General features: G+C 49.5%; 1 protein-coding gene across 21 annotated transcripts in view; it reads right to left on the reverse strand.

Moving 5' to 3' along the window:
* Nucleotides 1–23,198, reverse strand: part of Fnbp1 (formin binding protein 1) — a 119,957-nt gene that overhangs the window by 54,522 nt on the left and 42,237 nt on the right. For all 21 annotated transcript variants that reach the window (XM_063283065.1, XM_063283060.1, XM_063283064.1 and 18 more), the window contains exons 2-5: nucleotides 22,995–23,110; nucleotides 14,529–14,585; nucleotides 13,512–13,659; nucleotides 893–955 (exon numbers count right to left, since the gene is read on the reverse strand). In XM_063283065.1, the coding sequence (XP_063139135.1) occupies nucleotides 893–955; nucleotides 13,512–13,659; nucleotides 14,529–14,585; nucleotides 22,995–23,110 (384 nt within the window). The remainder of the gene's footprint in view (nucleotides 1–892; nucleotides 956–13,511; nucleotides 13,660–14,528; nucleotides 14,586–22,994; nucleotides 23,111–23,198) is intronic.

Below are 23,198 nucleotides of genomic sequence, written 5' to 3' on the forward strand. Positions count from 1 at the left end.
TCCACTTCTAGAGAGACCCCCACCACCGCCATTCTCCCAGGAACTCGCCCCCACCCCCAAGCTTCATCATTTCCGGAAGTGACCTAGGCACTTGTCTGCATTGGAGTGAACCCTGTCTGTTCTCTGCTCAGGAGTTACCTGCCTCTACTAGAACACTTTTTAATGTGTTGCACCTGCTGCTTGCACAGGACGCGGTCAGAGGTCAACACCGGGTTGTCTTTCTCAATCACTCTCCACACCGTTTTAAATGAATAAGTAAGATTGCTTTTCACTTTGATTGCGTGGTGGTTACGTGTGCACCGGAGCGCAGTGTGGGTACCTTCAGAGCCAGTGGGGTTGGATTCCCCAGGAACTGGAATGACGTAGTTGTGAGACACCCAGCATGGGCACTGGCTACCACACCAGGTGCATGACTGTTGAGTTGTTATCTCTGAGGCCCGTCCACCTTGCTTTCTGAGATATAGTCTCTCACTAATCCTGGAGCTTGCTGATATGCTAGGCTTCCTACCCTGACTGCAAGCCCTGAAATCCTCCTGTCCCTGCCTCCCCAGTACTGGCATACTAGTCGTGTGTCACTGCGCATGCGCCCAGCTTCGTAAGTGATGGCCGGGATCCAAACTCCCGTCTTGATGGTCCCACGGCACATGCTTTCCCCGCTGAGCCCTCGCTCAAGCCCTCAAGCATTTCTAGCTCAGCACTGTGTTTGCAATAATAGTTCTAGAAGCAGATTAAATGAAATACAAATGAGAAAAATCTAGAGAGAAGCCACATCAGTGAGTGGTCTGTGCCTGATTTTTTTTCCCCCTTAGCGAGCCATTCAAGCCAGATTCAGATTCAAAGGAGCTGGTCTGGGGAGACTGGCTTAGCTGCGGGCTTCTGGCTACCCACTTACCGACTCCAGCTGCTTCCAGCACGTCTCTATGTGCTGCTGAGCCTTCCGTCCATCATGGAAATTCTGTGAAGCAGAAAACAGAGCGGGGGTCAGCATCTACCCTACTCAGACCAACGCAGGAGGAAAAACTTTCCATCTAATTCAGTGGAGTTAAAGATGTGTGTGTGTGTGTGTGTGTGTACACCATGTTTATGCAGTGCCCGTGGAGGCCAGAAGAGGGCATCAGATTCCCTGGGGCTAAAGCTGCAATGGTCGTGAGCCACCAGCTGGGTGCTGGGAACCAAATTCAGGTCCTCTGCAAGAGCAGCCAGTGCTTTTAACTGCTGAGCCACCTCTCCAGCCCCTTAACCAGCCTTTAGGCGTCATCTGGGCTGGAGGCGCAACTCAGTGGACATATGTCTGCCTAGTATATGTGAGGCCTTGCAAAATGAATAAAGAAACATTGAACTTCTAGTCTGTACGGTCCAAAGAAACGTTAAGAGTTCATGCCTGTAATCCAGAACGAGTGTGGTTGATGCAGGAGGATTTCCAAAAGTTCAAGCCAGACTCCCAACCCAAGTGAGGCACCCATCTCAAACAACAACCACAGTTTAAATAATAAACAAGTTAAGGGGAAATGAAAACACGACGGGTTCCTTCTCAAGTTTCAGACACAGCAATATCGAACGTGAAATTGTCGCTTGCAAAAACAGCAGACATGCCTTGCTGAGACATCCCCTCCCCCACACCAAGAGATGCAGTGCACGCCTTTAATCCCAGCTCTTGGAAGGCAGAGGCAGGAGGATGCTTGAGACCTGCCAAGGCTCATGGTGAGACCCCATCTTAAAAGAAAAGCATACAGCAATCACCACGTCCATCTTTTGAGCACTGGCGAATTAAAAAGTTTTTTGTCACCTCCCATAAATGAAAAATTGTACTGCCCCCCCCAGCCTCTCCTGACTTTATTTCTTCCTGTTCACATGAAAGGGTTATCCTGTTGTAGTATGTATCTGCCCACTAATTCTTTTTCCTGGCTGAATAATATTCCACCAAGTAGATGTACCACATTTGTGTAGCTGCTCACCGGTTAGTGAATATTTGCTTTGTTCCTAGGTCAGGGAGAATACAAATGTTGATGGTACAATAGTGCTGTGGGCTTTCTGTGAATAGAAATTGCCATCTTAGAACCTTTAACATGTTGAATTATTACTGTGTTTGGGTTTGCATAGGATATGTGTAGTGGGGTTGTGGACGCCACAGCTTATGTGGAGAGGCCAGAACATAACTTGCTAGAGTTGGTTCTCTCTTTCCAATGTGTGGGTCCCAAGGGATCTAACTTTATCAGTTGGGTTCTAAAATGTTCTTAAAAAAAAAAAAAAGCCTCATGGCAGACATGTGACTACAGTTAAGAGAGCCAGGTCAGGGCAAGTTGTTAGGGCTTAGAGAGGGGGACTGGTAGCTCAGGGTCTGACTGAACAGACACTGTGGGTAAGTCTGGATTTGGGTGATGTGAAGGGAAGACTCCAGATTGGAGGCTGTTGCCTGGTGACACTGCAGGCGGGAGAACCCTAAGCACTCTAATGCCAGCCCCACCAGCGGCCACCATAGACATCTTCTGATTAGTCAAGCCACTGGGAGTTCAGAATCAGACATGAGTTAACACAAGTCCCCGGTCTTTGAGATAGCTTAGCGGATAAAAATGCCTGCCACCAAGATGGATACCCAGAGCTCCATCTTGGGGTCCCATATGGTGAAAGGAGAGAACCAGCTTCCCAAAGCTGTCCTCTGACTTCCAGTTGAACACCGTGACACACATGCCCAATAAATAAAGTCTCTTTTAAAAGCCCAGAAGGACCCTGCCTTTGTGTCAGGGAAGCCTCATGGTAAGGTGGGTAGTTAAAACCAGGACAGACCACCAAGGATGAAAGCTCTAGAAAAACAAACAACAAAAACTGCTACAGCCAAGCGGAGGAAATGGCACCTCTCTCCACCGAGCATCCTAAAACGACCATTTCCCTTTAACATTCTTCCAACAGAGTCCCTTGACCAAGGACACAGTAAATCTGAGCCCCCCAGGGGTTCACCGTTGACTTTGATGACAAGGGGCAGGAGCAATTCACCTCCCCTGGTTGTCCGGGTAAATGCCCTTCTGTGTGTGTGTGCACCTGTGGAGGCCAGAGGTCAAAGGCCAGTGGCGTTCTCCATCCCTCTTTGCCTTATTTCTTGGAGATCTCTCCTTAAACCTAGAGCTCACTGGTTCTGTTAGACCGGTGGGCCGCTGACCTCCTGGGGTCTGCCCACCTCTGCTTCCCCTCGCTGGGTCATAGGCGGGCACCACCACAGTGGGGTTTTACAATGGTGCTAGGAATTCAAACTCAGGTCGTGTTTTTTTATAAAGTAAAGAGTTAGCCAGCTAAGCCATCTCCTCAGCCCCTACGTGCTCATTAGAGAAGCCTTCCCTCAGTAGCCAGTCTGATGGACCCCTCGCTTCCTGACTGACTGGAAGTGCCAGGCCCTCATGTCCTCCTCTGGGCTTCTGCAAAAAAACCTCTTCCTGAAGCCTCCTTACTCAGACCTGTTCTAACTCAGCAGAGTGGGGACAATAACCAAGTGCTGGGGAAGGCTGGGGGAGGGGGCAAGACCAGCCTTTTGCCAGAACAATACTTTATAAAGGGACAAGTTCTTGTCTTTCCGGAGGTCGCTGCTCCGAGTTCTTACGAAGTTCCACTTTGAACATCCTGTTTCGTTTTGTTTTTTAAAGATTAAAGTTTCTTTTATTACTTTAATTTTATATGTCCAAGAGTTTTGTGTGCATGTATTTTGTGTATCCTGAGCGTGCTTGGTACTGAGGAGGTCAGAAGAAGGCTTGGGATGCCCTAGACTAGTGTTATAAATGGCTGTGCTCCTTCGTGTGGACACTAGGAACCAAAGGGAGGACCTCTACGGATGCTATTAACTGGGAAAACTTCCTCAGCCCAGTCCTTCAGTGCGTGGTGCCTCCAGCCTTCACCTTTTAATCTCCTAAGGGACACAGGGCAGGGGAGTGGGGAGGACAGAGCCTCAGGCTTAGAGGGAAGGAGCCACGAGAGCGAGGCTAAGGGAGAAGCAGGCAGCTTGCTGATTACAGGGTGTGAAGAACCCTGCAGGGGAGGATGGACAGGAAGCTGTGCACAGCTTGTAAAAAGGAAGGAGTGGAGGCCAGGAAGAAGGGGGAGGGATGTCCTCCGGGGAAGAGAAAGGCAGTCAGGATAGAAATGAAAGTCCATCTCAAACTCTCAAACCGGGACAGTGAACCACGCCCCCACCCTGGGTCTTCTCCCCAGAGAGCGGCTTCCAGACTTCCCGAGCAGGGAGGCAGAGTTTTGCTGTATGCAGAAAGGGACTTTGAGGTTCAAAGATGGAGCCAACAGGTGGTACACAAATGGAACCCCTAAAATGCATAGACCGAAGCAGGCTCAGGCAACCCAGTACAACCCTGTCTCAAGATAAAAAGCAAAAGAGGGCTCGGGACTGGGCTCAACTCCCCGTCCCACCCCAACACAGACACACACAAATGAGAATAAAATGAATAAACAGATACAAGAAATTACAAATGAGAACTTGAGGCTGGAGAGACTGCCCAGCTCACCAGCGCCCAGCCGGTGACTCGTCTGTCACTCCGCTAAGGAGGGTCCAACGCCCTCCCCTGGCCTCTGCAGCCATTGCACTCACGTGCACAGACACACGCAATGTAAAAACAATAAAAATAGCCAGGTGTGGTGGCACACCTCTGATCCTAGGGCTAGCAAGGCAGAAGCACACGGATCTCTGTGAGTTTCAGGCCAGCTACATACTGAAACCTGTCTCAATAAATAAATAAATAAATAAATAAATAAATAAATAAATAAATAAATAATTTTAAAAATTCATTATTTTTGGGTAATCCTGACTAAAAACCCAGACAGGAAGTTCTCCGGCTGTCCGTTGTGTAAGTGTGTGGAAAGGGCTCACATTCACTGTGCACCTTACATGGCCCTCTTCCATAAAGACACCTCAGAGACACACTGCCCATCATTAACAATACTCGAACACTAAGCGTGAGGTGTTGCATACCTTTCTCTAGCCTTCCTTCTGTAGGGTGTGCCCCATCCCTCTCCCACGGAGACCCACACTCCTTCCCCACCCCTCCCCCACGGAGACCCGCACTCCTTCCCTCACATCCCTCTGCGCATGACTGGAAGAGGTCACCAGCTCCAGCTGGCTCCTCGGAAGGAAAACAGTGGTTAGAACAGTTAGAAACTTAAACAAATGAAGCAGATTTGCCAGATGCATTTGTTGTTTACGAACAAACAATGGCGCTTCTTCTTGGGACAGTGAGGGAGTGTGTTGGAGCACGGTGCCCTCGTGGCTGTGAACAAAGAGGGGTTGTTCCCAGGACAAAGGTATAAGGACCGCTTTGGGAGCCCAGGATGAAGTCACCATTGCGCTTCTCTCCCGTCAGAAAGGGGACAGGAAATGCCATCTCTGGGGACCCAGAGGAATGTTAGTTGCTCTCCCTGTAAAAAGAAGCTTTGGTTCTCTTTTTAAAACACAGAATTGACTTTTAAAAAGAAAAAGGGAAACAAAGAAAAAAACAAAAGGAAAGGAAAGCCGAGAGGAATCTGAGGTCAGCTCCAAACACTTGTTTGCATTTTCGTTTCAGGATTTTTGTTTTTTGTTTTGTTTTGTTTTTAAGACAGGGCAAGGCCTTATGTAAGCCCTGGCTGTTCTGGAACTCACAGAGATCCACAGGCTTCTGTCTCCCAAGTGTTGGGAGTAAAGGCGTGAGCTCTGCACCCAGCACTCAGTTCGGTTCGTTCTCTCTGTTAACTTCCTTCAGAGAATTGTCTAGCTCAGTAGATAAGGTGCTTGCTGTGTGAAAGTGAGAGCAGGAGGACCTGATCCCTGGCAACACTTAGAAAGCTGAGCACGGCAGGGTGCTCCAGTAATCCTAGCACTAGGAAGGCAGGAATAGGAGGAACCCGGGGGTTCACTGGCCAGACAGCCAGCCTGGCCAAATTGTCAAGCTTCAAAATCAGTGATCAGTGAGGGATCCTGTCTCAGAGAACAAGATGATGGGCAAAGAAAAGATTTCAGCATTGACCTCTACCACCACAAGTACATGAACAAGGAAGGAAGGAAGGAAGGAAGGAAGGAAGGAAGGAAGGAAGGAAGGAAGGAAGGGAGGGAGGGAGGAAGGAAGGAAGGAAGGAAGGGAGGGAGGGAGGGAAAGAGGGAGGGAGGGAGGGAGAGACAGTGCATCCCAGCACTCAGGAGGCAGAGGCAGTCGGATCTCGGAGTTTGAGGCCAGCCTGGTCTACACAGCAAGGTGGATAGCCAGGGCTACATCTCAAGACCTTGTTTCGGGAAGGGTGGGGATGGGGTGGGGAGCTGTATCATGAGGTTGAAATCCTGACACTTTGGGGTGGGGTGATATGGGGTGGGCAGGACAGGGGCTGAGGCAGGAGACTGCTAGATTAGAGGCCAACTTGGCCACCTACAAAGAGAGTGCCAGGCCAATCAGCCGTTCATACAAAGGCAGTCTCAAGACGACAACAAAACTCGGCAGAAAACAAACAAAAAGGCATCTGGAGCCTAAAGAAAAGTGAACATGAGCTTCGAGGGACACAGAGATGACAGTTCCTTCAGTGACTACTGTCCTGCAGGTGGCACGTGCTTATCACCTGCTCTGCACAGGGTCAGTGTGGCCAACTCATCTAACCACCGACAGTTAAGAAAGCAAAACGGAATACTGTTGTGGAAACACAAAACAGGAAAATTAAAGGAACACACACTGCATCGGGAGCAGTCACCCCTCTGGAATTTTAAACACAGCTCGGTTTCCACAGATGGAAACAGAGACACAGAGACTTTAAAAGGGCAAAGACAGAAGGAGCCCCCAGACAGCATGTGTGGTGGGCGGGCGCTCTCCAGTGGGCTGGGACGCCACCACCCCCGACCCTGACTCAGGGACCCTTGGTACAGCCTAGCTGGCCTTGAACCCTCCACCCCTGAGCCTCAGCCCTGCTAGGGCTCGAAGAGTAAGTGTGCCCAGCCCTGGCCCCCTTTGGAATCTGAGTATAAATCCGTGTAGTGTGAGCTGATGTGACCCAGTGTGGAGACCCCGAGTGGACGCTGATCACACCTAGACAGTGTTGCCTATTCTACCTAAACCGGGAAAGGAAAACACAAAATGTTTGTGGCTGTGTGCCTGCTTTTATTTCCTAAGCTGTGTTGAGTAATCCTCATCTTAAACATCCTCTCGGTAGGGTGTTGGTAGTGTGTTGGTGGTGTGTACGTAGTGTGTCGGTAGGGTGTTTCAGGGCTCGTAGACACCCAGCTCTTCACGCTCCTCTGCCTACCCTCCCACAGCACTGTGGACACCGGACACCGCAGGCTTTCCTGGCTTGGCTTCTCTCACTGCCCCTTTGCCCTTCCCCTGCAAACTCCCGCCCCCTGGGTTTAAGGGAGAGCCAGATTGGAGAGGAGAACCCTCCAGGGCCTTCAGCACGGCTGAATGGTTTGATTTAATCCCATCACCCAGTAGAGGATACATGTAGGCCCAGGTGCCCGTGGGATACGTGAGGTATGAACGAGGTATACAACGTGATGCCAGAGTACCAGTGGAGTTCATTGAGTCCAGGACAGAATAAGGGAGCAGAGAAGGAGGGTTTGAGAGAAGGGCAGTCTGGGACACCACTGCTGGAACACAGGACTGAACCGCAAAGGTGGGGTTGGGGTGGGAGGGACCAGACCTTCCTCTGCAGCACCTTGCTTGCACACACTCTGAGACTGAGGGAAGGGAAAAGGAGGGAGATTGGGCCTTGGCCTTGGATGCTTTCCACAGTCAGGTAAGCGTAACTGTCGGAACCTCTAGAAGAGTAGCAACACTCTTGGATCGGCCTTATGGGAAAGACAGGCAGGTGAGTGGACGACGAGGAGCGAGCGGGGGTGGGGCAGGCCTGGAAGTTACTGAGACACTGAGCTAGACAGTTGGTTCACTGACGCCCGGGCAAGCATGGAAGCCCAGAGCTGAGTGAGGAGACACTGTGCCATCCTCTAGGTGACAGATGATGACACACGGGGTCCTGGGCGACAGGGCTGATGAATGGAGAAAATCTGAGCTCAGGGCAGTTACTGGCTCACCAGGGCTGGGTAGGTAAGAGATGGAGGGGCTGGGGCTCTAGCTCAGTAGAGCACTTGGCCAGTATGCCTGAGGTCCTAGGTTCAATCCCTAGTATTGTCAGTGAGGGGGGGAAATGGGAGAGAGAGGAAGAGAGAGAGAGAGAGAGAGAGAGAGAGAGAGAGAGAGAGAGAGAGAGAAAGTCCTGGTTTGTATTTCCAGCACATGAAGTCAAAAAGAAAATATAAACATTCTGCTGTCAAGGAAGGAAGCCTGTTGCCCCATGAACAATGAAGTTAAACTCTTGGTCCATGTCATGGAGATGGCTCAGTGGGCCTGGATTCCATCCCTACACCCTATAAATGGGGTGAGCCAGTACTCGCTTACCATCCTGGCTCTCGGGCTGTACGGGCAGGATCGGGTGTACCTCTGGCTACATAGTGACCTCACAGCCAGCCTGGACTGTAAAAGACCCTGCCTCAAAACAAACTAACCAGTCAGCAGGTGAACGCCAAGGCTTGTGAAAGCTTCAAGTGCCACCAAGGGCATGGGTAATTGTTTCCTCTACAACTTCCTTGTTAGTTCCTGGTGAAGAGCAAAGCTCAGGGTCCGGTGACGGCTGAAGCAGATTCGCCAGCCACACAGAGATGTGTGCCTGGCGCTCTGCTCTGCACAGGCTGGCAAGACCATCTGGGCTCCCCAGTCTCTAGAAAGACTATGCTCCAGCCTCTGAGATTAGTGGGTTTCACTGTGATGGACCCCAGGTGGGTACAAAAGTGGAGCTCTGCCAGCCTCTAAAACTCCAGTGAGTCCCTTCACTGTCTTAACGTCATTGGCGGTGCTCTCTGTCACCTCCTCAATGACCTGGACCTCAGATAAGTCAGTCCAGGTCTCAGCCACGCAGGTTGCAGAGATTCTGGGGAACTGACTGGTAATCTGCTGGAGACCATAAATGTACTAAATGATAAGAGGCTGACCTAGGGTCATAAACCAGGACCTGAGAGAATGCGGGCGTTAAGCTTGTTTCACTTCTGGGAATTCAGTTGGGAGTGGGAAGGTAATCTCACTTCGAGTGCATAGGAAAAGAGCTTCAGAGGCTGGAGCTCTACAAAGCCCCCTTTAGCTTCATCCTAAATTCCAGGATAGCCGGGAACACAGCAAAACCCTGACTCAAAACAAAGTGCTAGAAAGAGCTGACAGAAGAAGTGTTTAATGTAAACCAGTTAAAACCAGTAAGCCCACAGATCAGCGCAACAATGAAAAGTACTTAAGCAAAAAGCAAACAAAAAGCTGAACTCGCAGCTTAGAGCATTTGTGTAACTTGCTCAAGGGTCCGGCTTGGAGTCCTGGAGCTGCAGATTAATTTACGAATGAAAGACTAAACATCTGATTATGAAAACAGTCCATTTTCCAGAGAACACACAGAGAACAATCCTTTTCTTACATGGAGAATCGAGGATACGAAGTACGGGGAGATGGCTCAGCCAGTGAGTAAACCTGCCGGCCTGAGTTCAAGCCCTGACACCTACGTCAGAGAGGGAGGAGAAAACAGAATCCTCGGATCAGCACTGTCCAGCTTCTAAGACAGACTGAGGTGTCTGTGGGGCTTGGAGTAGAAGCAGGGGCTTTGATACCTTACAACAGGTGCCTTGTGGGTAAGCTAGAAAACCACCGATAAAATAAAAGCATGTGTGTCGCTATGCTTAGCCCCGAGGTCCAGGCTGCCTGGGTGTCATGCCCAGGGGAACCGTGTATGACCCAACAGACACAAGCCACTTCCTGTGCTCCAGGTTCCTGAGCAGTGGACCAGACCTCCTACGGGGAAGGTTAACCTGAAGTCATAGCAAATGTCAGCTGTTGCCATCCGGAAGAGTGGGCGAAGGGCTAACCAATCTCCCAGACTATTAGGGTATTGAAACACCTATGGGACAGACACAATCCTGCAAGCCTTTTGTTTTGTCTGTGATTTTTTTTTGTTGTTGTTGTTTTTTTTTGAGACAGGACCTTATAATGTAGCCCTGACGTCTTGGAACTTGCTCTGTAGACCAGACTGGCCTCAAACTCACAGAAATCCTCCTGTCCCGGTCTCCCAAGTGCTGGGACTAAAGGCATGCGCCACTGCTTGGGCTGTTTTGAGCCAGGATCTCTTGCAGCCAGAGCTGGCCACGAACTCACTGTCGCTGAGGACAAGCTTGAGGCCAGGATCTTCTTGCCTCAACCTCCCAAGTATGTTCTTCCACACTGGCCGTTTAACTATTTTTCAATTTTATTTCGTGACTGTGTGTGTGTGTTGTAAGCATCCTGTGTGGAGGTCGGAGGACAACTTGCAGGAGCCAGTTCTCCGCTTCTACAGTGTGAATCTTGGGGACCAAAAGAAGGTCATCCGCATCAGGTTTGAGGGACAAGGACTATCCACAGAACCGTCCTGCTCTCCCTCACACACGCTCACACACTCACTCTTACAACCACTCACAAACACACTCACTCTCACAACACTCACTCACACACGTGCAATCAATCACACGTGCACTTACACATGCTCACTCTCGCAACACACATAAGCTCAAACACACACATGCATGCTCACAACACACACTCACACATACTTACACATGCTCCCACAGTCTCACACACACACACACACACACACACACACACACACACACACACACACACACACACACCATTTGAGGTGGTGTCTTGCTATACCCAGTTCCATCCTCTAATTTGTAATCCTCCTGCCTCAACTCCCAAATGCTTGGATTAAGGGCCTACGTTACCACACTGAACTATGCATTCCCTCAAAAGAACGGTAGCCATGATACTGGAGAGACGACGTGGCTTCACAAGGCCACATATGAAAATTCCACAAGTATGGATTTGCTGGCATTCTTCCCTTTGTTTAGAGATTTCACAATGTTCTTAAGTCTAATTGCAGAGCCCTTCGACAGATACGGTGGTGTTTGCAGAGCCTCCTAACTGACTGCCAGGCCTGCACTGGTTACTGGTGACTAACACTCCTTTAAACAAAAGGATGGCTCAGTGGTTAGGAACGCTGGCTGATCTTGTCAGTCTGTGACGACTTCTGTTCCAAGGGATCCAATGCCCTCTCCTGACCTCACTCTGTAGACCAGGCTGGCCTCAAACTCAGAGATACACCTGTCTCTGACTCCCCAGTGCTGGGATTAAAGGCGTGTGCCACTACCACCTGGCTTAAAAGAAAAAAACCTTTTTAAGCTAAGCAGACATTAACACACACACACACACACACACACACACACACACACACACACACACACACACACACACACATGCTGGGGATGGAACACAGGGCTCTGTATATGAGAGGCAGGTCTGCAGCACTGAGCTACACCTCTGGTCCCTTCCTGGTGAACTAGAAAAGCACTCACCATGGCGCACACTCCCAGCCCTGGGCACATCTCCTATTTCCCAGCTATTGCCATTCCTTTCTCCCCTGCACTTCCGCCATGCCCGCCTTCTGCAGGCCTGATGAGGTAGGCAAGGACACCCCTGTCCTGGAGTAGCAGAGGAGAAAAACCAGTAAGCAAGCGACTCCACACAACACCTCACGTCGCTGTGGGGCAGGGCTGGTGGGGCGTGCGATTTGCATGCACACAGTCCTGGTTCTGTCTCTAGTGCTTCTCCAACTTCCTCAAAATCTAGATATGGTTAATAACTATGCAAAAAGAATGATGTAAGGAATCAGGAAGATGGCTGGGAGGTTAAGAGTGCTGGCATGGGGCTGGAGAGATGGCTCAGCGGTTAAGAACACTGACTACTCTTCCAGAGGTCCTGAGTTCAATTCCCAGCAACCACATGGTGGCTCACAACCATCTGTAATGGGATCAGATGCCCTCTTCTGGTGTGTCTGAAGACAGCTACAGTGTACTCATATATAATAAATAAATAAATCTTTAAAAAAAAAAAAAAAGTGCTGGCATGGCAGGCAGATCTCCAAGTTCGAGATCAGCATGGTCAACACAGTGAGTTCAAGGACAGCCAGGGCTGCACACACAGAAAAACCCTGTTGCAAAAACCCAAAACATTTCGAAGCAAGAAAAGGTAAAAAGGGAGAGGCATTTTAGGTGTGGCAGATGGGAAAGTCCGCTGGGAGAAGGAAACATTCTAAAGAATGGGCGTCCCCAGCAAAAGGCTTTCTCAGGGAGGAAACCTGAACAGGCCAGTGAACCCAGCCTCGGACCACACAGCTGGAGGGGAGGGACGAGGAGGGGTGCGGCTCTGATGGGTTGTCCATCTTCTGACTCCTGAACAGAAATGGATACTTGCTAAAAGGGAGAGAGCAGTTTCTGTTTGGGAAGCTGGCTAAAATGCTAAACCCTGTGAGGCGAGAAGGGTCAGTGGCGAGAACTGAGAACTCGGAGCCCTAAACGGAAGAGAAACCTTTGCAAAGATCAAGGCAAGGTCAAAAACAGGGCAGCAGGCCTGGGCTGACTCCGGATTTCAGGACAGCTAGGGCTAAACAGTGAAACCTACCTTGGAAAACAACAATAAACCAATAAATAAACAAAATAAACAAGACAAGAAAACACAGTCCCTAATGGTTGGACCAGCAGAGAATGTGGTCAGCCTTAGGTCTCCAACCTTGGACCTTGGAGCTGTGAACAGACACTTGGCTCGGCCAATGCTGTGGGAGGCCTAACTAACAAGGAAGCTTTTATTTAGAATCTCCACTGACAAGGCACCAGCTATAATGAGATGGCTCAGCAGGTAAAAAATCAACTCATGTTGTCTTCTGACCTCTACACATAGACCACAACAGGTATTAAGTGAACTCACGTAGCACCCACGTACCAACCACGCACCCGTCACGCACCCACTGGCCTTGTAAGTCTGATCTGCCGGCCTCTACCTTTCACGTGCGCCATCCTGCCTGGCTCTAATTTTGTTTGTTTTATATTTATTTTTATATGTATATGAGTATTTTTCCTGCATTCATATGTCCATACCATATTTATGCTTTATACCCAAGGAAGTCAGAAAAGGGCCTTGGATCCCTTAGAACTGGAGTTAGAGATGGTTGTGAGCCCCCATGTGGGAACCAAACTTGGGTCCTCAGCAGGAGCAGCCAGTGCCCTTAGCCAACGAACCCTCTCTCCAGCCCGTTTGCTTTTGAAACAGGGTCTCACTGTGCCACCCTGACTGGTCTGGCATTCTTTATGTGGACCAGGCTGGCCTTGAATTCACAGAGTTCCACCTGCTTCCTCTACTGCTCAACTGTTTAAGGCTTGCAGTACCTTTTGGATTTAGGACAGGATCTCACTATGCCGCCCTGGAGGCCTGGGACTCATTGTGTAGCATGTGTGACGGTCATCGAACTTGCAGAAAACGTTTTGCCCTGCCCCCTCCCAATCTGCCCCGGTGCTAGGAGCCACCATAGCCCACTCCTTGTTCTCTCATCTGGGAGAACATCCTTGTCCTTGGTCCACCCCTTGGGGGAGGACACCCGATATGCATTACCGATTTCCTCTCCTGCTTCAGCTCCTGTACGTAGCGCACCAGGTCCACCGTGATCTGTGACGTCATGTTCTCGGAGATGACCTCATGCTGCCCGGCGTAGTCATTCAACTCATTCAGGGTGGAAAGAAACGCTTTACACGCCGTGTACCTGAGGACAGATCACACAGGCTCCTCCTCAGACAGGCCCCCTCCATCCTCACAGGCCTTATTTAATTAAAATCTGTCTGCCCTGTATCTGCCTCCCAGAGGATCTTGCCAGGTTCATTTCACAGGAGCTCAGAATTAGTTACAACCCAAACACGGCCACAGGGGCTCTGTGAAATGCAGCCTCTGCCTCTGTTTCATCTCAGACCAGAGATGGTCCCCACCCAAGTCCACAAAGTACACCGGGCCCGGGACCTACATCAAAGACGGTACCTTCCACCATGCACAATGGCCCAACACTGCTGACTGAGACAGTTAGGGCCCTTGGCTGGATGAACAGGCGAAGCAGGGCTTCTGATGACTCAGAAGGGAGCCCAGGCTCTAGGGCAGTGGATTTCAATCTGTGGGTCAAGACCTCAGGTGGGGGCTTGGGGGGTGTCAAATGACCTTTTTACAGGGGTCACAAGTCAGATACTCTGCATCAGATATTTACAAGTCATAACAGTAGCAAAATTATAGTTACAAAGTAGCAACGGAATTGTTTTACATTGGGGGGGGGGGGTCACCACAACACAAGGAACCGTGTGAAAGGTCACATAGCATTGGAAGATTGAGAGCCACCGCCCCAGGGCTTACCCTGCCTCCCCCACTGCCTGTGAATGCTTGCAGGACCTCCTACGACTTTCCCTGGTTACTTTAAGGGAAGTAGTCTGGAGTGGGTCCTGTGGCTCAGGCTCCAGGTTCTCACTGAGTCCCCCAGGTTCATGAACACAGACAGGAAGGCAGGACAGTACTTATATGACAAGGGAAGCCACCCCCTTCACAACCACGGCTACACACATATCTTACTATATCTACCAGCTTTGGACATACTTGTATTCCTCTTCTTCCTTCGAGTTCTTCTTGGGTTGGTATTTCTTTGAAAGATTCCTAAGACGAAAATGAAAGAAAGAAGTGTCACCATATTTGGAAATACACAGGGGAATCAGGAATCACAGACGACGCACACGCCTTACTAGTTTGGTTTTTTTTTTTTTTTTTAAAGTCATAAAGTTGCACAATTAAAAGCCCATTTATGGGGCCAGTGAGATGGCTCAGAGGGTAGAGGCGGCTTGCTGCCAACCCTGACGGCCTGAGTTTGATTCCCCAGGACCCACAAGGTGGAAGAAAAAAAGGGACTCCACAAAGTCGTCTTGCGATGTCTGCACACTGTGGTATACACGCCCTCACACATATGATATACACATCCTCACACATATGATATACAGTAATAAATTAAAAAAAGGTTTAAAAATTGTGAGTTCCACAAATGACAGGTTATGCATATACTTAAACCCATAGACTCTTCTGTAGGAGTGTGCATAGGTCCCAGATTCCCCAGTAAATACATTTCAAAAGCAACATTTTCTGTAAACGTTTGTTTTAAGGGGGTGGGGTAAAAAAGGAGAAGCACGTCATACTGAAAGACCCTTCGTCCTTGTCTCTCAGAGGTGACTCCGGTCTGCAATCCAGGTCGGGGTGGGCGGGGCGGAGTCTAGCAGCATATTCTTCTGTGCACGTGTGCAGGGAGCACCGAAGAGCCCCTTGGCTGCCTACCAGATATTTTTAGTGCACAGTTTTAAACAGTAGCCAGTCCTTTTGTTAATCATAACTTACAAATTGAAAACTCCACTTCTAAGTTCACGCTTCGCATAAAAATTCTCAAACTGTGGTTTAAAAAAAAAACAAAACATTTGCCAGGTGGTGGTGGGACAAGCCTTTAGGTGGATCTCTATGAGTTTGAGGCTAGCCTGGTCTACAGATTGAGTTCTAGAACACACGGGGCTGCACAGAGAAGCTGTCTCAGAACAAAAACAAACAAACAAACAACCCCCCCCCAATAAAAAACCAAAACAAAAAAATTAAGTCCACAAAAAAATTAAATCCACATTTTCTGGACATAAAATAATTTAAATATTAAATGGAACAGGAGGAAGCTGAGCCTGACTAGATGTGGTAAATGTTGCTTCATAAGGGCTGGCAAGAGAGCTCAGGGGATAAAGGTTGGTCACTAGGCCGGATAACATACACTGTGGAAAGAGAGAACTGATTCCCACAGGATGCCCTCTGACCTCTACATGCACACAGTAGCTGCCCTGCAATACACGCATAGACACACACACACACACACACACACACACACACACGCACGCACGCACGCACACACACACACGCACACACACACATACACACACGCGTGCGCACGCACACACACACATGCACACATAATACATACATAATAACAAAATTTAAGGGCTTGTTCTGTGTGGTCCAGAGTGGCCTAGAATTTGTGGTGATCCTCCTGCCTCAGCATCCTGAGTGCCGGGATTATAGGCCTGGGCCATCACGCCCAGCTAAAAAAAAGATACTCTTTTTCTAGAATTCAGTATGTAGTCAGGCTGGCCTCAAATCCACAGAGATCTCCCTGCTGGAACTAAAGATGTGTGCCGCCATGCGTGACCACAGGCGTGAAAAGTCACCTTTTACTCATGTCCCACTTTTTAGCAAAGGCTCGAGTGAAAGTGTGTGCTGTAGTCATGCCCAAGCTCCCACAAACACACACAGAGACTAGAGGCCAGCAAGTGCCCTCTTCCCCTACTCTCTCTGCCTTGTCTCCTTGACAGAGCCCGGGCCCAGGCTGGCAGCTGGCAAGCCCCATAACCTTTGATTTCCATTCCCTGAAGCTCTGGAATTATAGACATGAATGGCCATGACCAGATATTTCTGTGGGGGCTAGGGATTTGAACTCATATCCTAATGCTTGAGCAACAGGCACTCGTACCCACTGAGGCATCCGCACAGCCCAAGTCCAAGGTTCTTTCTCTATAAACCCTTCCCAACCTCTTGCCTTGGAGACAGGCTTTCCAGCCTTGTATTAAGCTTTTTTAAACTAATTAATTAATAAATTAATTTTTAAACATGAACGCAGGGAATCCCTCAGAACACCACCTTCACATTTTCCGCATCTGCTGAGGAACCCAGTGTGTTTTCCATACTCAACCAGCTCTCCGGGTAGACTGACGAACAGAGAAGAGGAAAATATGAGTTTCTGAGGCAGCTGGCTCAGATCTGGCCAACCCTATGAACCACAGGGGACTTTTGCAGCAGATACTTGGGCCCTTTTCCAGGTGCCCTGAACCAGAACGTCTAGGGTGGAGCCTAGGAATGTTTGGATCTGTTCTTTTCTTTTTCTGGACAATTACCACGAGACATCTGAATCAGGGTGGGTAGAAGGTGAAGGGTGCTCTCCCAGCAAATGGAAGGCACCAAAGGGAATCTGGCCAGAGCACGGTGCTGCAATGAGAGAGACTGGTAGATCCTAAGTTCAAAGCCTGCCTGGACTACAGAGTCGGCTCAAAGCCTGTCACATATATGTGTCAGGGATGTAGCTCGTCAATACAGAAACTGGCTAACACACGAAGTCCTGGTTTGAATCTCTGGTAACACACATACATGCATATACTAGCTGACTCTTCAGTCTCTCTCTCTCTCTCTCTCTCTCTCTCTCTCTCTCTCTCTCTCTCTCTCTCACACACACACACACACACACACACACACACACACAGGGGTGGGTATAGGAAAGTTTGCATTATCAGACAATAAACAAATGAAGCAGGATACTCAGCTCGGCCCATACACCTTGGAAAGGTGTTTCTGAGAAGGGATGGAGGAAGAAAATTTGGAAGCAACTTAGAATGGACGCTCGCTCCACCCAGCTGACCACACAAAGGGAAATGAAGCCACGGCCTTGAGCCAGCTCAGACAGAAGCAGACTGGACAGAGAGGACACACTCAGGGACAGGGGACCTGCCCTGACAATATCTACACTGTCCCTTCCCGTCTGTGGGATCTGAGGATCTGGGCAGAGTGTGGGCTTGTCCGTGGTCCCCACTCCACAGGACTCGAGCTGTGTGTATGGGGAAGTCCTCATAAACCGAGGGATTCCATGGGAGCATGCTTCTTCTCCTGCCCACAGCCCAAAACGCCTAGGAGTTTCATGACAGGCAATAGCTCGGAATCCCTAAGTCGGGACCCCTTCCCCAGCTGATTCTCAGAGGCCTATAGGGAGAGCAAACTCAATAGGTCAGCCCCAGAGAGAACCAGAATAAAAAGATGTGCAATGAGCATGCTGGGAGTCAGCCAGAAGACTTCCAACCTCATCTCCTTTGGTCCCTGCATCCAGAAATCCTCACAGTCAACATGACTAGATTTAGAATCATCGTAGACACGAACCACTGGGTGCGTCTGGGAGGGTGTTTTCAGAGAGGTTTAGTTGAGGAGGAAGGATATACCCTGCGCGGGTCAGCACCATCCCACGGTCTGGGGTCTCCGAAGAGAAGGAAGTGAGTAGCATTTACCCCTTTGCTTCCTGACTACACTAACAGTGGAAGAGGCTGCCTCAAGCTCCTGCCACCATGATGGACTGCGTCCCCCTAAAACTGCGAGCCAGGGCCAGAACAAACCCTTCGTTGTTTAACATGCTGGTATCTGGTCAGAAGGGTGAGAAAAGCAACCCACCAACTTTAGAAGGCAGAGATTCTTGCTACTTACATTTTACAGTTGTTCTCAGGGAACAATGTGCCCCTGATCATATGGCTATGAAGCGAATCAGGAACAGGATCGCCACCCCCACCGCCACCCCCACCCCCGTCCCACTAGACTCCCTCCATCCCCCACCCCCTGCACTGGGGACCAGGAGGTGAGCCCAGCTAATTCATCAAACTGCCCCAGGTCAAGCACACCCGATGTAAAAAGATTTGTCAGGCGCTGTCAGAAGGGGGGTAGAGGAGACGGAGAGGAGGACGAAAACCCAGCCTGGAGAAAAATGAAAACACGCCAGAAAGTAGACAGCTCACCCCTGAACCCCCGCAAGAGTATTTCACATTAGAGATGAACTTGAAAAATGCAAACCTGAATGGCAGAAAAGCCTGAGACGAACAGTATGTGCAACGTCGGACTCAGGAAATGAACTCGGTAAAAAACACAGCAGTGGCCATTGACTAAAAACACCCGGCTTTATCTCGTTTAACAAGAAAGGAGCAAGATAACCACAGTGCCAAAACAGGAGCATAATTAAAGGGCATGTTTGGCATCTGGGCAGAGCGTGGATGCACGGTCACACTGCACAGGTTTATTCAGAAAAGCCAAGCCGCCCACCGAGAAAATGTTCTGACTGGCCCCAGCCTTTCCCACAGAGGCCATGAAGGGATCATGGTTAAAGGAGAAAGGCATGACCAGGGAAGAGCCCAGGCCCCGGGCACGCAAGGCTTTTAGGCATCTGCCCTTAGAAGAACTTTGGAAACTTAATCAGAAGGAAATGGGGAGTTACCAAGGAACTGATACGGCTGCTTCATAGAAAGCCAGCAGACATGGGACGGCAAGCCCACTCAATGGACAAAGATCCGGGCAAGAGACAACGGTGTCCCGGACCCAGAGGTAGCATACAGTCAACAAGTGGCTGGTCCTGGGTCAGTATGGCCAGTGGAGTGGATGGTGTGTTGGTGAGGAGAGCCCTGGGGCTCCTGTCTACACACTCTCAGGAGAGGTGGAAAGGTCAGGGGTTGCAGGCAGGCATTGTTTAGAAATCCTTTGGAGTTTAGGTAAGCTGTATCTGGAGTCTGGGAGAGAGGGACGCTTGGAGAGATACGTCTGGGGGTGAGCGATTGCTCCATCCACAGGCGCTTAAAGCCAGACACAGCTGGGGTCAAGGAGGCAGGGCAGACTGAGGGAAAGAAACAGGAACTGGACGCTGGACACAGGGGCATGAGGAGCGAGGTGGGAGGAACGCAAGAGACTGTCATTTGGTCTTCGGGGGAGAAAGATGCTTCCAAGGAGGACACAGGAGCACTCTCAGGTCCACTCTAGTCACAGAGAGACCTCTCCAGCATCTGGACTGAGGCACCAGGAGGAGCAAACGGGAGACAAAGACATAAAACTAAGGGAGCCAATGGAAGACCCCTGGCTAGACTGTGGTGTAGCACATTCTCTCTCTCTCTCTCTCTCTCTCTCTCTCTCTCTCTCTCTCTCTCTCTCTCTCTCTTTCTCTCTCTCTCTCCCCCCCCTTCCTCCCCCTTCCCTCCCTCCCTTCCTCCCTGGAGTCAGTTCTCCTTCCACTAGACTGAAACTCACAAGAGATCCTCCTGGCTCAGCCTCCCAAGCTCTGAGCCAGGCCGTGCAACTCGTCGTTGTGAGTGGCAACAGATCAGGACTAACTGTGAAGCAGCCTTTTGCTAGTGAGACCCAGCCTCTTGCAGGGCCTGAGAAAAGAACTGCTCTGGACTCAGTCAGTAGGGAACATAGTTTCTCGGTTGGTTTCTGTATTCTCGCTACTCCACGGGAACAAGATGTGTCCCTCTGAGAATGGTCCATAGCTCACACTGAGATGCTTATTTAAACAAAAACAATGACCTTCTACATACCACACTGAGGATAACTTTGAACTTCTGATTCTCTTGCCTCCACCATCAGGTGCTGGACTCATAGCCCAAACGGAGTTTGCTTTACTAGTGCTGGGGATGGAACCCAGACATCCACGTGACTTAGACAAGCCCTCTCCCAGCTAACCCTTGCCCCCAGCCCTACCAACAATTTAAAAATATCTCATGCCCCAAACAAATTTCTAAGATAATCTTAAAGGGACAGGGAATATTATGCAGACCATTGTCCCATTCCTTTCAAACAGCGGCCTTCGAGGCACTAAAATGTCCCGAGGAATTCCATGCTGGGACTAAAAATGCCAGCCAGAAAAGCTAAAGGTGGGCTGGAAGGGGCCAGCAAGATGGCTCAGTGGGTAATGGAGCTTACTGCATAAGTCTGGTGACCCAAGTTTGAACCCTGGAAAATGCTTAAAGGTAGAAGGAAAAAAATCGACTCCACAGAGTTGCCTTTGACCTTTGTCTTTGTGCTGCGGCATGTGCACACATACACACACATATCCCAACCCCCCACTCTACACACACTTCATACAAACACATGCATGCATGCACTCATGCACACACATACATCATCATACACACTATAGACACACCACATACACACCACACACATACATTGCATATGCCACACACACACCATACACACACAACTACCCCCCACATATATTCCACGCTCCCCATACGTACTCCACACACACACTCCACCACGACCCCCCACACACAAACACTTCACACATACACATACTCCACACCCCCATACACACACACACACACTCACTCACTTCATACACCCTCCCACATATATTCCACACCCCCATACACACTTCACACACACACTTCACTTACACACACATCCTCCACACCCTACACACACACACACACACACACACACACACACACACACACACACACACAGATTGGAATTGTGATGATGCAAACTTCTGACAACTTATCATCACCGTTCAGGACGCACTAGAGCCAAGACATCAAGAGACCAGTGGCGGGCCAAGACCGCTTAGCCCCACACACTCTGCTTTACATTTAAATGACCTGTCAGGACCCAAGGACAGACTTGGAAGCCTTTGACTTCTTTGTTTCTCTTCCCAATATGGCCACACAGAGTGAATCTCCTTTCTCTGCTTTTTACTTCGACTTGTCTCTTTAGTTGGTGTGACGGGGACAAGTGCCTGCTAAAATCTCCTTCAGAACAGTTCTTTCCAAATTCTGCTCCTGGGGACCACTCACGCTGCCAACACTGACTAGTTCAAGTCTTACTAAAACCAGGCAGAGTTTTACTCCGTGACCACAGTTCTGATCCTACAATAAAGGAAGAAAAGGGCTCAGATATGCACCAACAGGAATGTGCCGGGCTGGGGAGATGGCTCAGTAGGTAAGGGCACCTGGTGCCAAGCCTGACCACCTGAGATCAATCCTGGAAACCAGCACGGTGGAGGGAACCAACTCCCGGGAGTTGTCCTCTGACCTCACATGATGTAGCTATGGCATTCCACCTCCTCCACACACAAGATAAATAAATAATGTAATTAAAATTTAAAAAAGAAAGTGACCGACATGAATGGGAACTGTCAGCTTCCGAGTGACGTAGCCCGGAAAAGCCTTGGAGATCCACACAACACAAAAACGATAAACGGGAATGGAGACCATAAGCAAACTACCACAGGGCAGACGAAGCTCCCAACCCATGCAGAGCAAAGGAAGTTGGACTCTTAAAGGATCAAGGCCAGGGCTCGCAGCCGAGGGAACTCACAGCAGGCTCTGAGGCTCCAAGCCACTTAGCAGGATGGAGGCTCCTGGGGAGGCCGGGCTAATTTAGAGCCCGATAAGCGACAAGCGGGGGTCCCCTACAAATGTGTATTTCAATATGAAATTTACTGGTAGCCAAACTTCTCCAAAATTTAAAAAAAAAATCATTAAAAGAAAACAGAAACAGGGGTGGAGTGATGGCTCAGTGGTTAAGAGCACTGGCTGCTCTTCCAAAGGATGAGGGTTCAAATCCCAGAACCCACACAGCAGCTCACAACTTCTTTCCAGTTCCAGGGGATCTGACAGCCTCACACAGACACACGTGGAGACAGATAACCAATGTAAATAAAATTAAAAAAAAGAAAAAAAGAAAAAGAAAAGAAAACAATCCAAAAACCTGAGCCTAGAGGACAGAGTGATGGGGGTAGGCTGGGGTAAGGTTGGGGATTTATTTACCTAGAGGCACAAGACCCTGGCTTCAATGGGGAGCCCTGCCAAATAGATCAGAACACACCACAGCAAAGGAAAACACAGCAAAATACAGTACCTAAAGGAAGGGCTTGAGCCCAGAGAGATGGCTCACACCTGTAGTGCCAGCTCTCAGGAGGCAGGAGGTCAAGGCTAGCCTCCACTATATAGGGAGTTCAAGCTAGCCTGGGTCACACAAGACCTTTCCTCACACATGAAAACTGTACAAACCTAAGTTAACAGCAATTTTCATTTTTGCTTTCATAAAAATTTTCTGTTAAAAACAGCTATTTCCAGTGACATATTACTTTACAAGAAAAGACACCCCCCACATCCCCCCCACACCTCCCACCACACAGTGAAATGAGAACAGAAAATCGTGCTTGCTTCTGGCAGGCAAGATGGGGGTGGGGGGGCTTGCTGCCAAGCTTGATGATCTGAGTTCAATCCCTAGGACCCACACCATAGAAGGAGAGAAAACCAACTCCTTGGCTTATGTTCTACTTCACACAAACACCCCGGCACATACTCCCCTGCCCTATCAATAAATAAATGTCATAAAAATTTTAATAGAAAGAGGAATGAACCCTTTGCGCACTTGCAGCACCTCAGCCATCTCTCCAGGCTGCCTTACCTGAGCTGTTTGGCATAGCTGAGCTCAATCTCCGTTCTCTCCTTGACGAACTTGATGTATTTCTCAAGAATGTCGATTCCCCACTGTGTGTGTTTTTCCAAGTTGTCAAACTGATCCTGTTTGAAGAGAGGGGGGGGGAGTTTATTGTCTCATTCTATGGCTTCCAGTTCTAGGGAGCCACCCTCCCCATCATTTTCTCTGATC

The sequence above is a fragment of the Rattus norvegicus genome, chromosome 3 (genome assembly GCF_036323735.1).
Source record: "Rattus norvegicus strain BN/NHsdMcwi chromosome 3, GRCr8, whole genome shotgun sequence".
NCBI classification, from domain to species: domain Eukaryota; kingdom Metazoa; phylum Chordata; class Mammalia; order Rodentia; family Muridae; genus Rattus; species Rattus norvegicus.